The 14,041-nt window shown below is 40.4% G+C and overlaps 1 protein-coding gene and 2 pseudogenes across 1 annotated transcript; 2 read left to right on the forward strand and 1 right to left on the reverse strand.

Annotated features, from left to right (window-relative positions):
- The first annotated feature begins 5,262 nt into the window (after positions 1–5,262).
- Positions 5,263–6,237, forward strand: LOC127679444 (olfactory receptor 10A3-like). Its single transcript, XM_052175365.1, has one exon. It carries the CDS (start codon positions 5,269–5,271, stop codon positions 6,235–6,237), a length of 969 nt encoding a protein of 322 aa, XP_052031325.1. The 5' UTR covers positions 5,263–5,268.
- A 1,701-nt stretch (positions 6,238–7,938) lies between these two features.
- On the reverse strand, positions 7,939–9,353 carry LOC127680983 (selenocysteine lyase-like; annotated as a pseudogene).
- A 412-nt stretch (positions 9,354–9,765) lies between these two features.
- Positions 9,766–10,770, forward strand: LOC127681048 (olfactory receptor 10A3-like; annotated as a pseudogene).
- The last annotated feature ends 3,271 nt before the right edge of the window (positions 10,771–14,041 follow it).

Below are 14,041 nucleotides of genomic sequence, written 5' to 3' on the forward strand. Positions count from 1 at the left end.
CCTTCTAAGCTCGTTTGTGGTCTAACAGTTCTTGTGGCCTGACAACACTGGTATGTGTACATGTTGTCTTTTGTTTGCTTGTTTTTACAAAATTAGGGTAAACATTCACATGCCATGCTTGCCATTTTGTTTTTCCTTCTTTTACTTATTTTTTTCTTTTTGAGTTTTGAGTTGATGCAGTTCAAATGAAATGGTGCTTCTATGATTCCTAAATTTTGGAACATATTGAAATCATACATTGCATATCACAGAGTAAATATATTTATAGCTTTTTATATAAGTTATAGAATGGCTTTAAAAGGGTAAGAGGCTGTAGTAGAGTTCAAAAGCTTTCAGAAGAGGGTGGATATAAATGTAAGTAGAGCCTGTATTAATAAGATAAAGATGAGACTAGTGCTGCAGATAAGAACTCAAGGAAGCAGAAGAGATCCTGAGTGTCATAGGTTTAACTGGGAAGTAATGAAGTTGAGTTCAGCTACAAAGGGAAAAGGGCAGGATCAGATGAGGAATGGATGGGTGGGAGGATAGTGGGTCCAGAGAAGCAAACAGGATGGCTTTCATATAGCCATTAAATAGATTCCTGCAATAGCACAGGATGAACTGAACAGAGCCCTGAGAAAAAAGTGGAGAATTCTCTACCAGTGGGTCCTTGAAGAACAAACAGAATGGTCAGATGACAGGCCAGTGCTGTCCATTGTGAGGTCCAGCTGAGGAAACTATACCCATTTCTTGGTCTTGTATGCCTGGTATCTATGGGAATTGAGATATATTCATGTAGCTCTCCAATATCAGTTCTCCTGGGTAAATTTATAGATTGGCACCTTTTCTACTTCCAGGAATGCCACTTATCTGCCTGTGATATGTGACAGTACCACACAGATGGTACCATTTGCACATGAGCTCAGGTGAATAGTTATGTCCCATCCTTAAAATGGAGTCAAATGCTGCTTATAACATGGAGTCTTGACCATAACTCACATAAATAAGGGTCTCTACAGGCAAAGCTCAGTCTGAGACTCCATTGCTTTATATAACAATAACATGGAGACACTTAGAGCAGATTAACTTGATCTCAACAGATATTTGGGATAGGAATAATGGAAATCTGTGTTTGGCAGTACTTCCTGTCCCTAAGGCATGCAATTGCTGCATGATTGTGTGTGTGCATGTGTGTGTGCATGTATGTGTGTTTTCTTGCTGTGAATTCTGAAAATGAAAATTTTGCCTTTTAAGACAAGTGGTTCACTTCATGCTTGACACAGATCAGAATGAACTTCTCTATGAGTGTCATCCAGTCTCATTGTTTCCAGAAGGGAAAGCTTTCTTGGAAAGGAAACTCCTCCTCAAAATCAGAGGTAAGAAATAGAAAAGGGGAACCTTGGTGGACATCCCTTTAATTCTGGCAAGGCCCCATTGCAGGCTTATGCAACTCTGAGCTCTCCTGGGGAGGAGTGAAGGGTCTCTCACCACAATAGCCCCTATACATAAAATCCTGAGTCATATACCCTTTGAGATTAATTACATAATTTCAGCTGACTGAAGAGATGGCTCAGTGGTTAGGAGCACTGGATACTGAGTTCAATTTCTAGCAGCCACATGGTACCTCACAACCATCTGTAATGGGATCCAATGCACTCCTCTGGTGTGTCTGAAGAGAGCAACAGTGTACTCATATACATAAAGTAAATCTTTAAAAAAAGGATTTCTGTTTTACAGAGAAAGTGACAGAAGCAGAGAAGTTTAGTTCAGTGCAAGTCAAGTTGGTCAAGGATTTATGCCTGAGTTGAATTGTAATTTTTTTCCTATAGCACTTCAGTGATTCCATTATCTTCTAAAATGGATGAAAGTTCTGGGTGTGCGGACATGCACACTTCCTACCCACCATCTTATATCTGCATGCATTGCTTCCGACCATTGCACAGACTGCCCATTCTATCTAACCACATCTTCCTCTAGGACACACTTACTCACTCCCCCTTCTTCTGTGTTCTGCCTCTGATTATCATTTCCTAAAGGGAGATGTCATGGTGTAGCCAAGTCTCTCATGTAAGAGGTGTTTATTCCCCAGGGACATTTGAAGAGTGACTACTAAGCTTGTTCTCTTGAGTCTTCTCACCCAAGAGGCCAAGCGATAGTCTCTTAAGTCATCCTGTCAAATATGAGCAGATATCTTCCAAGTTCTTCAAGGGGGGAATCTCCAAGGCACATGACTTAATAATGTATGGTGAAAATCCTAGAGACAGACATGAGGTAATAGAACATAGCCTCTAGTTGTGCTGTGTGTCTATTAGAGGGTTTTCTTCATGATTCTTGTCACTTGTGATTAGAGATGATGAGCAAGAGAGATACCTTCGTGTGTTGGGGTCACTAGGCATGGCTGAGTCATCTGGACCAAGAGACTTTTTGTTCTGAGGCCTGCTAATTTCTTCTTATTTCTTTTTTTGAGAGGAGAACAGACAGTGATTTCAGAAATAAGTACTTTGCATGCACTAACCATCATGTCCTAGAAGGTGCTGACTGGTGTACTAGGTCAGTGTGCCAATACCTACCTTTCTCCATGTGCAAGGTGAATCTTAAAGAAAAGAGAGCTTGCCTGGTACCACCAGTTACAACTATTTAGGACAATGTTTGAGTGTTTTAATAATTGAGAAATCATTTATGGTCAGTTCATCTTAACCTTCATGATAGTTCTTTTGCTTTTAGCTTTAAACATGTTTGTTTTTCATATACTTATGAAGAACAGAGTCACAGGTCAGCACTTGTATACAATGTGCTATGATTAGCAAATCAGGGCAGTTAACTTTTCTATCATCTCAGACATTTATCTTTCCTTTGTGCTGGGCACATTCCAAACCTTTACTAGGTGTGTTGAAATGCATGAATTGTGAATTGTCGGCTGTAGCCATCTTACCATGCTGTTAAAGACAGTTTTCTTTTACTATACATTGTTATTTACCTCTATGAAGGTTTTACAATTAAAATGGTTTTTTATTAAATTAATAATCAACCCTTACTCTCTCATCTTCTTACTGTCCTGTCTCTGTCTCTTACTCCCACTCTTACCCCATTCCTTTCCCCCTCTTTCCACATGACCATGGCCGACTTCTACCTCTCTACCTCCCCTCTCTCACTCTACTCCTCTGCAATAAAGCGCTAAAGCCAAAAAAAAAAAAAGAAAAGAAAAAAAACCCCAATCACTTCCATATATTTAGAATTGAGTACATATGGATTTTCAACTTTCTCAGAGACTATATTACCTGTTGTAGGAGGTGTGTGTGTGTATGTGTCTATAACCTTAAGTATGCTTTTATGCATGTGGAGGCCAGAGTCCAGTGTTGTGTGTTCTTTAGGAGCTTGTTTTTGGAGACAAGGCCTCTCACTGGTACTTGGGGCCTGCTGACTTTAATAGTCTGGCTGTCCAGTGAGTCTTAGGGAAATTCTTGTCTCTACCCATCAAGAATTGGAGTTAGAAGTGTATACCACAATGTCATACTTTTTTGTGTGGATCCTAGTGATTGAATCTTAGGTCTGTATAATTTCACAGCAAGCACATTACCAGCTGAGTTACCACCCCACCAACAGTACCAATTTTAGGAGTTTTCTGATACCCCACAATACCTGTAAGAATTGATAGAGGCAATTGGTTAAAATCCATGACCATTGTCCAATTCAAGAATAAATGAACCTACCTTCTACTCCTTACTAATATCCTACAGATCTGCACTGAAGGTCATGATACATATCTTCAAATGGCCATGTCTCTCTGTGATTCTGGCTTCCTCATCTCCCTCAGTAAATGTCCTCTGCATTTCAGAACATCACAGAGACCACAAAGCTCCATTTTAACCCTGTGGCAACATCCTAGAATCTTCCCAGTTGAGCAAATTAGTCTTCATCCTTCTGCTTTTCTTTTTCTGCCCTTGTAGCTCTTCCCCCATGACAACCCATGGTTAGGATTTTTATCCTTCCTTGTCGTGTATACACTAAGATTTCCTCATTGAATTTTCCAAGCCAGATCTTATTACTTCTCTATTCTTTCCATACCCTGTTATGTCCTGGCTTCTTGTTTCTTTTAGAAACCTTTTTTAAATTAAAGATAAAGCCTAGGCTGTCCTAAGTTCCTTTATTCTAGAAGAACTGTCTTAATATTCATTATTATCCTGGGACTATTTCAAGCATTGTGCATACAGGCAAGAAACCAACATAATCTTTGCTATTCATAGTTGTATCATTGTATGAAGTAGGATTTTAATATATAAACACATTATGACAGTTGTTAATAAGAGAAAACAGAGGTAGAAGTGAGAGATAGTGTCCTGAGGTATGTGTGGGATATCTTATATAGCATGCTTCTAGAGACTTATGCCTGCTTTATGCAGTATCCTTAACTCATACTGAATTGTAGAAGCTATCAGAATAGTTGTGACTATATAGTGCCTAGAAAATAACAGCTACCTTATCAGAGTTTGCTGAGGAAGTAATTAATGATTTCATGAACTTCCTGAAGTAGAGAAGGTTGGAGAGATGGACAAGACATGAAGAGCAGTAGAAAGTAGTCCATTTAGAAGGAAGTTTCATAATGACCCTTAGCTAGATCTTTTCTTTTGTTATCATAGTCATAAGGAGGGACTCCAGCATTTAGTCCTAAAAAATTAAAATAACCCTTAGGTAAGTTTCAAGAGACTTGATCACTTCCGCTGTAGGCTGAAACCAGTAAGCTTGAAACTCATTCAAACATGTTGGTGTTATCTCATATAGATAAATTTAGTATACAATACTCTCCGTGTGTTTCTATGGAATGTTGATCACTACCTGTCAAAAATACCCTAGTCATTTTAAATGTAATGAATATCTCAAACAAATGCACTGTTATAACTAAATGATTAACCTATCTTTTCTATTCATTCTCTTCCATGTTTTAAAACTGTATATTTAATACAATTAAATAAAAGATATATCTCTAACAATAGTATGGGGGCAGAAATAGAATTATAAATTATTTGTATTTACTTTAGGACTATGATTTAATTCAAAGTACACAGTGTTCTACGACATTTTATGCTTTTCAGCCCAAATTTCTAAGCCAGAATTGTTGTTTCCTCTTTTATGTATAAAAGGTTTCTTAATCCAATTGTTTAGCTATTCTCTGAACTCAAAATAGGTAATTTTGTGGATGGTCTTCTCTTGTCATGCTTTGTCAGAATTCTTCAGGGAGTGGAAGCTGGAGTGGGGACTGTGACTTTATTCTTACACAGTGTGTTCCTAAGAATGACACAGGGTTCCACTAGAGCAATGAGGGGGCAGAATGACAGCTCTGTGGCTGAGTTCATCCTCTTGGGCTTTTCGAACTATCCTGAACTCCAAAAGCAAATGTTTGGGACTTTCCTAGTTATTTACCTGGTGACTCTGACTGGAAATGCCCTCATTATGTCTGTCATCCTCCTGGACCGGAGCCTGCACATTCCCATGTATCTGTTCCTGCAGAACTTGTCTGTGGTGGAGACCGGCTTCAGCACAACTGTTATGCCTGAAATGCTGGTGGTCCTGTCCACTGAGAAAGCGACCATTTCCTTTGGGGGCTGTTTTGCACAGATGTACTTCATTCTTCTCTTTGGTGGAACTGAGTGTTTTCTCCTGGGAGCAATGGCTTATGACCGATTTGCTGCAATCTGCCATCCTCTATCCTACCCTGTGATTATGAACAAAAGAGTTTTTATGACTTTAGTGACATGCTCCTGGCTCTCAGGAACCATGATGACTACTCTGCAGACCACATGGGTGTTCAGTTTTCCCTACTGTGGCTCCAATGAAATTAACCACATCTCGTGTGAAACCCCAGCTGTCCTGGAGCTTGCATGTACAGACATTTTTTTCTTTGAGATCTATGCCTTCACAGGCACTGTTCTGATCATTTTGACTCCCTTTGTGCTGATTCTTTTGTCTTACATACGAATCCTCTTCTCCATCCTGAGGATGCCATCCACTACAGGGAGGCAGAAGGCCTTTTCCACGTGTGCCTCGCATCTCACCTCTGTCACCCTCTTCTATGGCACGGCCAGTATGACCTATTTGCAGCCTAAATCCAAGTACTCACCAGACACCAAAAAACTGATGTCCTTGGCTTACTCTCTGCTCACCCCCCTGTTGAATCCACTTATCTACAGCCTGAGAAACAAGGAGATGAAAAGGGCTGTGGTGAAATTATGGGAAAGGAAAGTAGCTTTACACACAACCTGACATGTTGAGGAGTTGTGTGATATTCAGATAGCCCATAACTGAACTGTGAATGGCCTAATAAGATGAAAACACTAAATTCATGGTGAGCATGTTTTAATTCTTTCTTTCTAAAACAATTCTATTATTACTAATATTGTTGTTGCTATTTGTGTCATGACTACAGTTTCCTTTCCCTCCTCTCTTCATGGTCTTTCCTCCCATCTCCCCTTTGCCTTGCCTACCCTCTCCTTCTCTGTTCTTATTCAAAAAAGGGGTGATATCCCCCCACGGATATCACCAAAGATGGCATATCAAGATGTACTATGAATAGGTACCTCCCTTGTATTAAGGTTGAACAAGGCAACCCAGTAGGAGTTAAAAAGTCCCAAAATCTGGCAAAAGAATTAGAGACATCTCTCACTCTCACTGTTAGGTGTCCTACAAGAAATCCAGTCTGCACCACTGTTACATATTCACAGAGGGCCTAGGTCAGTCATAGGCAGGTTCCTTGGTTGTCATGTCTGCCTCTGTGAACCTCTATGAGCCAGGTTAGATGATTCTGTGGATTTTCTTATGGTGTCTTTGATCCCTCTGGCTCCTATAATCCTTCTTCCCCCTCTTCCACAGGATTCCTCAAGTTCTGTACATTATTTGCTGTGGGTCTCTGCTTCTGGATGAAGCCTCTGTGATAACAACTGGGCTAGGCACAGACATATGCGTATAGCAGATATCATTAGGCATTATTTCATTGACTTTTTTTGGTCAGATTTGTTTTGTTCTATCCTAGGTTTCTGGGATGACCAGCCTCTGAGTCCTGGACCTCCTGGCAGTGTCAAGAGGGGGCTCCCTCTTATGTTATGTGTCTCAGGCACAATTGTTTATTTTTAAAGTCTTAAAATGCCTTTTTAAAATTTTGCTTTTTTTTAAAACAATTGCAGACATCTTTTATTAGTTCATTTAATTTCTGACAACTATTTCCACATGTTGCGTCATCTTTGGACCATAGACCCACGGGCTAAAAACATTCTTGAAGAAGATATTCCTATATAAATATTGGTGCAATATGTGCTGCACATCCTCAAGAAGACAGAAACATTTGCAACTGAAATTAAAATTAAATCTGAGTGAGAAATGATCAGATTTCTCACTTTGGCAAAGACTGAGATCAGGCACCAATCTTCAGTCAGCCATGCTGGAGTTGAATCCCTGAGGAGAAGAGAGGGAGACAACACATGACAGGGTGAACTGTGTCCTCCAGGAGCAGGGCATGAGGTTGGGGAGGCAGGCTGAGGCCAGGGGAAAGAGGCAGGGCTGCACTGGGGAGGTGTGTGTCTGTAGGTGTCCTGGGAGGCCATGGGTAGAGACAAAATCAAGTTTCCTATTTTTACAATAGCAGTTAAGTCACACTGTACAAAGACTTGGATTTTATCTTCTGGCCAGTGTGACTTCTGGGGCTAGGTTTTCCTGACAAACTGCCAGATACTTGGAACATTCCTATTCTCACATAGACTTTGATGACATTGGTCCTGAGCTTGTGAGGTTGGGACTGAAATGGAATTCTATGAGACGGGCACCCTCTCTTCACTCTGCGCCCTAGAGTAAGACTGTTGATTCAGTGCAGCTCTTGAGAAGGTACAGCGTAGGGGATAGGGACTTTCTCAAGGGTTTTCCTATGCTTTGAGTGGTCAAAGTCCAGCTGGTCACTCAGGGAAAGAGTGGCTGCTAGTCCTTGACCAGGCCATCCAGCTTGGCCATGGCCTGCTTTAGGTCCTGCATGATGATGTCCACTTCACACTGATCAGGATTGCATTCTGGGCCATGTCCACGGGATACCCCAGCTCAGGACCACCAGAGATAGCTGGTCTTCATGATCTGAGTGGCATGAAGTTCCCACATTGGCCAGTAGTGTCTGGCACTGTGCAAGTAGCACATACCCTTGAAACTAAGACCCCGGGATGGAAAAGTTTCAGGTGTTTGGAAGCCTCTCCTCCCCTGGAAACCAGAGGTTCAGATGGATTTCCTTAACAAATTCAGCCTCCAGCCTCTCTCCTCTAGGTAATCCTGGACATTTCTCATGTGCATCTCTCACAAGGGTTTCATAAGTCTGACAGTTTTCATTTACCAGATCAGTAGCCTTCCCAAGGCCATCAAACATGGGCGTATTTTCAGGCACTGACCTGAAAATATGTTCTTGTTCACCTCCAAACAGCATGGGATAAAGGGGCTAACTTTACTGATCCCTTGTACAAGCAGAGCACCGATCTTGGCACCATAGAACTTCTCCCCCACGATGATCAGGAAGCCCACACCTTAGTCCTCTGCATCCACTTGCCTCTTCCCGGTGTCTGAGCAGTATCTGTGTACATGAGGACTTGGGGCAGCCCGGAAGTAGCCAGGATCTGGTTCTGTGCCTTAATGTGTCAACTGATTGCCAAGACAAGCATCATGACGCTGGTCTTGTTATTGACCATTATAATGGTCATGAGGCTTGTGGTGGAGCTGACAGCCTCACCTCTGCTGTCCTTTGACACAAAAGTGTCGTACTGGGACAAAAATGACCTCTGCCATTTGTCCTCCTCCGCCGCCGCCGCCTCCTCCTTCTCTTCTTTTTAAAAAAGATTTATTTATCTATTATATGTAAGTACACTGACACTGTCTTCAGACACTCCAGAAGAAGGCATCAGATCTCATTATACATGGTTGTAAGCCACCATGTGGATGCTGGGATTTGAACTCAGAACCTTTGGAAGAGCAGTCAGTGCTCTTAACTTTGAGCCATCTCTCCAGACTGCCATTTGTCCTTCTATTAGGTCCTACAGGGGCACCTGGATGGAGTCGCATTCTACCGTGTAAGTAATAAAATGGGGCCTGGTCCCCTCCTCAGGACTATGCTGGTCAATCCTATGCCCCTTTAGGGTCTGCTGTGCATGGAAACATCTCACCAGGGAGTGGATTACTAAATTTGACTTTTTTGCCCCCAGAAGTAAAGATGATGCTCTGAGGCTTTCCCCTATCATCTTGGGTAGCCCGACTTGAGCTGTGTTTATAATGTCCTTGGCCTTCCTACCTGTTCAGAGGGCTCTCTATATGCTTTCCATGCACCTTTCCACATGCTCATCTGCCCTGCTTGCCCCCATGTTGCCTTTTTAATATAAAAAATAAATTCTTTATTTCTAAAACAAATCTTTACTTTTTAAAAATTAAGATTCTTTAAATTTAATTTTAAATTCTTTATTTTAAAAAAACTCAGGTTATTTCTCTCTTTTAATCCTATAGTCTGTGCATGTGTTTCTATAACACACAATACAACCATTTATTGGTTCATTTCTCTATTGTTGGTATATACGAGCCACTGTAGAGTATTGCTATTATGACAATATTTTACTAAACATGTAGTTCCAAATGTTCATATGCTAGGTGATCTTTCTAATTATTCTGTGGCAGATTCTTGGGATGACAACTGATAGGATGAGGCCTGCTGTAGTCATATATTTTAACCATCATTGTGAGGTGGTGCACAACTGAAATCCAAGCACATGGATGGCCATGATGGGAAGTTGTGGTGTTGAAGTCCAGTTTATTCTTATAATAAGTTCAAGGAAAGCTTGTGTCTTGATAAAACAAGAATATTCTCTGCTTTGTGTTTCTGGTTGAGGATTTGAGCTCTCAGCTTCCTTCTCCCCTGTCCTCCCTGTGGCTTACTGTCATGCTTGCCTGCCCAAATAGACTCTTATCCTTTCTGTATCTGTAAGCTCAAATAAACTCTTTCTTCTCTAAATTTACTTGGTCATTGTATTTTATCATATCTACAGAGAAGTAACTAACACAATTTGGTACCAGGAAGAGGGACATTGCTATGAAGAACTTAACCATATTGTCTTCTGAAGGAATGTAGACTGGTTTGGAACTTTGGTGTAGAAAAATGGTTGAATTCTGCTGTAAGCAGAGCTTAAAGGGAAATATCTTTGGGGGGCAATGACTTAAGACTGATTTGCTATAATCTGCCATCCTCTGTTCTACCTGGTGATTATGAACACAAGGATCTTTGAAATAGATGTGTTCATGGGTCTTGGGCATCATATTGGCTATTATGAACACCACATGGGTGTTCAGCTTCCCCTACTGTGGCCACAAGGAAATTAACCATCTCTTCTGTGAGACTCCTCCTGTGCTGGAGCTTGCCTGTGCAGACACCTTCCTGTTTGAAGTCTATGCCTTCACGGGCACCATTTTGATTGTCATGGTCCCCTTCCTGTTTATACTCTTGTCTTATACTTGAATTCTCTTTGCCATCCTGAGGATGCCATCCACTACAGGGAGGCAGAAGGCGTTTTCCACGTGTGCCTCTCATCTCACCTCTGTCACCCTCTTCTATGGCACAGCCAGTATAATTTATCTACAGCCCAAATCCAGATACTCACCAGACACCAAGAAACTGATGTCATCGGCTTACTATCTGTTTATTCCTTTGCTGAATCCACTTATCTACAGCCTGTAGATAACATGTAGATGAAAAGGGCTGTGGTGAAATTATGACAAAGAAAAGTAGCTTGATAAACCATTTGAGTTTCTGAGAAGCCATTGGGATTTGGAAATACCCAAACAAACTCTACCTTAGTTTAGTAAATCATGGCAAAAGGGAATCTTTCAATACTTTAGCCTTTTATTTTTACGAAATATATACTTTTTTGGCTCAATAGATTACAGAAGGGAGCAAAGAATTTAACAGCACCTGGATGGGCAGTCACTTCTTTGAAACTTTAGCAAAGAATGTGTTTTTTATTTGACAAGTATTTATTGGATATTTATGGAGCCACTACTCCTGTTCTATAGAATAGAGTAACTGACAAATAGCTCACTTGTACAGTCTCCCAACCAAAAACAGCCCAGGGCCAGAAGGTTTTTGTGCAGAATTATGCCAGACCTTCAAATAAGAGGTAATGCCAACACTCTCAAACTATTCTATAAAATAGAAACAGAAGTAACACTACCTAATTCATTCTATGAAGTCACAATTATACTGTTACTTAAACCACACAAAGACCCAACAAAGATAGAGAATGTCAGACCAATTTTGCTTATGAATATCCACACAAAAATACTCAATAAAGTTCTAGCAAACCAAACTCAAAAACACACGAAAACCATCATTCACCACAATCTAGTAGGTTTCATCCCAGGGATGCAATATTGGTTCAATATATAAAAATTCTTTAACATAATTCACTTTATAAACAAACTTAGAACATTACATGATCATTTCATTAAATGCTGAAAATGCATTTGACAAAATACAACACATCTTCATGTTAAAAGTATTGGAGAGATCAGGAATTCAAGGCCCATACCTAAACATAATAACAGCAATATACACCAAAGCAACATCCAATATAAAATTAAATGGAGAAATATTTGAAGCAATCCCAATAAAAGATGGACAAGAGAAGGATGCCTATTCTCTTTTTATTTATTCAATATAGTACTCAAAATTCTAGCTAGAGCAATAAGACAACAAAAGGAGATCAAGGGGATACAAATTGGCAAAGAAGAAGTCAAGATATCACTATTTGCAGATGATATAATAGTATATATGAGTGACCCCAAAAATTCTACCAGAGAACTGCCTGGTCTGTCCTCAGTGAGAGAAGATACACATAATAATCCTGGAGAGACATGAGGCCCCATGGAGTAAGTAGGTCTGGTGGTGTTGTATGAGTGGGAACACCCTCTTGTGGGGAGGAGGAATGGGATGAGGAACTGTCAGAGGGAAGACCAGGAGGAGGAGTATGACTGGACTGTAAAAATGATTTAAGTTAATTAAAAAATAGTACAAAAATATATAGATAGCTAGATGAAGGATCATAGGTAGATGATAGATCATAGGTAGATGATAGATTATAGGTAGATAATAGACTGTAGATAACTAGATTATAGATGAGAGAGAGAGAGAGAGAGAGAGAGAGAGAGAGAGAGAGAGAGAGAGAGAGAGAGAATCAGGAAGGGGTCTGATGAGTCTCTTTAGAGAGAAACCTTCAGAACCCTTGTCCAAGTAGTGCACACCCCTGTTCCCTGGTCGAGAACAAAGGAAAAGTTTGCCTTATAAAATGTTTTAGGGATGGTGGGAAGTTTCACATCATGAGATTTAGTTCAATCTAGCTTACATGACATAAAGAATTGAGGAGCCAGGTACTGTACACCAAGAGCTGCCAACTCACATTACAGAGTGCTCCTTAACTCTTTGTCCCAGACAGAGTTGCAGGGAGACAAGACCTCAGGTAAGCTCTGGGTATGATCTACATGTGCATATCCATGTTCTAACAGTAACAAGTCACTTAGACTATTACATATTGCATATTACAAAACTACTGCTAAGTGCATGCAATGTTGGCCTTGATATTGTTGTCATTTCCCTTTTATCCACAAGTGCATACATTCATCATATGCACCTTTTAATTTAAACCTAGTATGTACATAGAAAGGGCACAAATGATTCTACATTTTGATGACTTCTCACAAATTGTTTATATTTAGCAAATCTCATCAATGACATGCAGACACAGATTATGCAGGGATGAGACAAGCCCTAGTGAGGTATGAAAAGTCATGTACATCCCATCTCTGAGACATGCTTCTGCTGCATGCCTGGGCACGCCATTCCATTCAAATGAGTGATTTAGGAGGAGTGCGTGCATTGAGTTCTGAGAATGAAAACCTCTTCCTGGAGGTTATGTGCTCTAATTACTGTTAGATGCAGGCGATATAGAACATGGTGCTTACTTTGTAGAGAAATTAAAAAAAAAACATTGCTCAATGACATCCCCAAAGTCAAGCCAGCCAGTCTAGACTTCTGACTGTAGAAGCAATCATCTATGAGAATATTTTTTCCCCAAATCATGGCATCTCCATTTTTATTTTGGAAAATGTAAAATTCTTGGGTCAGGGACATCCAAGCTTTTTACTGCACAGGTTTGGCAGACCTATTTGCTTTAAACTTATTTCCCATCATTGCACAGACTGTATACTATCTAATAAACTCTTTGACATTACATTCTCATCCCATTTCTCCCTGCTTCCCTGTTTACAATGTTCACTCTTCTTCTGTTCTAATTTCTATAGGGAGATCTTATGGGGAAGTCTCTTGGGTAAGAGGGGTAAAGCCCCAGTGGAGACATGGAGGCGTGATACTCTTGAGCACCTTCCCCTGAGCCCTGTTACCAAGAATCCAAGTTCAAGGCTGTTTAGTTCTCACAAAATAGGAAACTATGCACACACAGTTATTTCAAGTTCTGTTCAGAGAGAGCACTGTAGCACATGGGTGTCTGTAATTTTTGAAAATCAGTGTCTTAAGACATATTCATGAATAGGTGGCTTTGGGGCATGGGCATTACTGAGACAAAAATGACTAGGTAAGAAGGTGTAGGCTGAGTTATGTGCTTGTCCTTAGTTTTTCTTTAAATTTCTCCTCACAAACCTTCTGCAAGGAATTTCTGCTGGAGACTTTTTGCAAGGCCTGACCTCAGGGCTCAGGGATCATAAGGCACAACTAAATTATTTGCCTTTTTAGGTTTGTGTTTGATAATTTCATTTGTTTTTTATTCAGAGAGAACAAACACAATTTTAGGGATCAATAGTTTGCTGCACTTACCATAGCCTACAATTTCTGGCTAGAACACTTGGGCACTGAGGCCAGTGCTTACTGTTTTCTGCTGGAGGATGAAGGCTAATGAATGAAATACCCACTATGGCATTGTTTGTCTGAGGTTTCCAAGACATTAGCATCTGTAAGCTATTGAGAGAATAATTGCTCAATTGTTCTTTATCACTT

This window comes from Apodemus sylvaticus, chromosome 1 (genome assembly GCF_947179515.1).
Source record: "Apodemus sylvaticus chromosome 1, mApoSyl1.1, whole genome shotgun sequence".
Lineage (NCBI taxonomy): Eukaryota > Metazoa > Chordata > Mammalia > Rodentia > Muridae > Apodemus > Apodemus sylvaticus.

Coding starts and splice junctions, on each gene's coding strand:
- LOC127679444 (XM_052175365.1), top strand. CDS start 5,269: ATGACACAGGGTTCCACTAGAGCAATGAGGGGGCAGAATGACAGCTCT.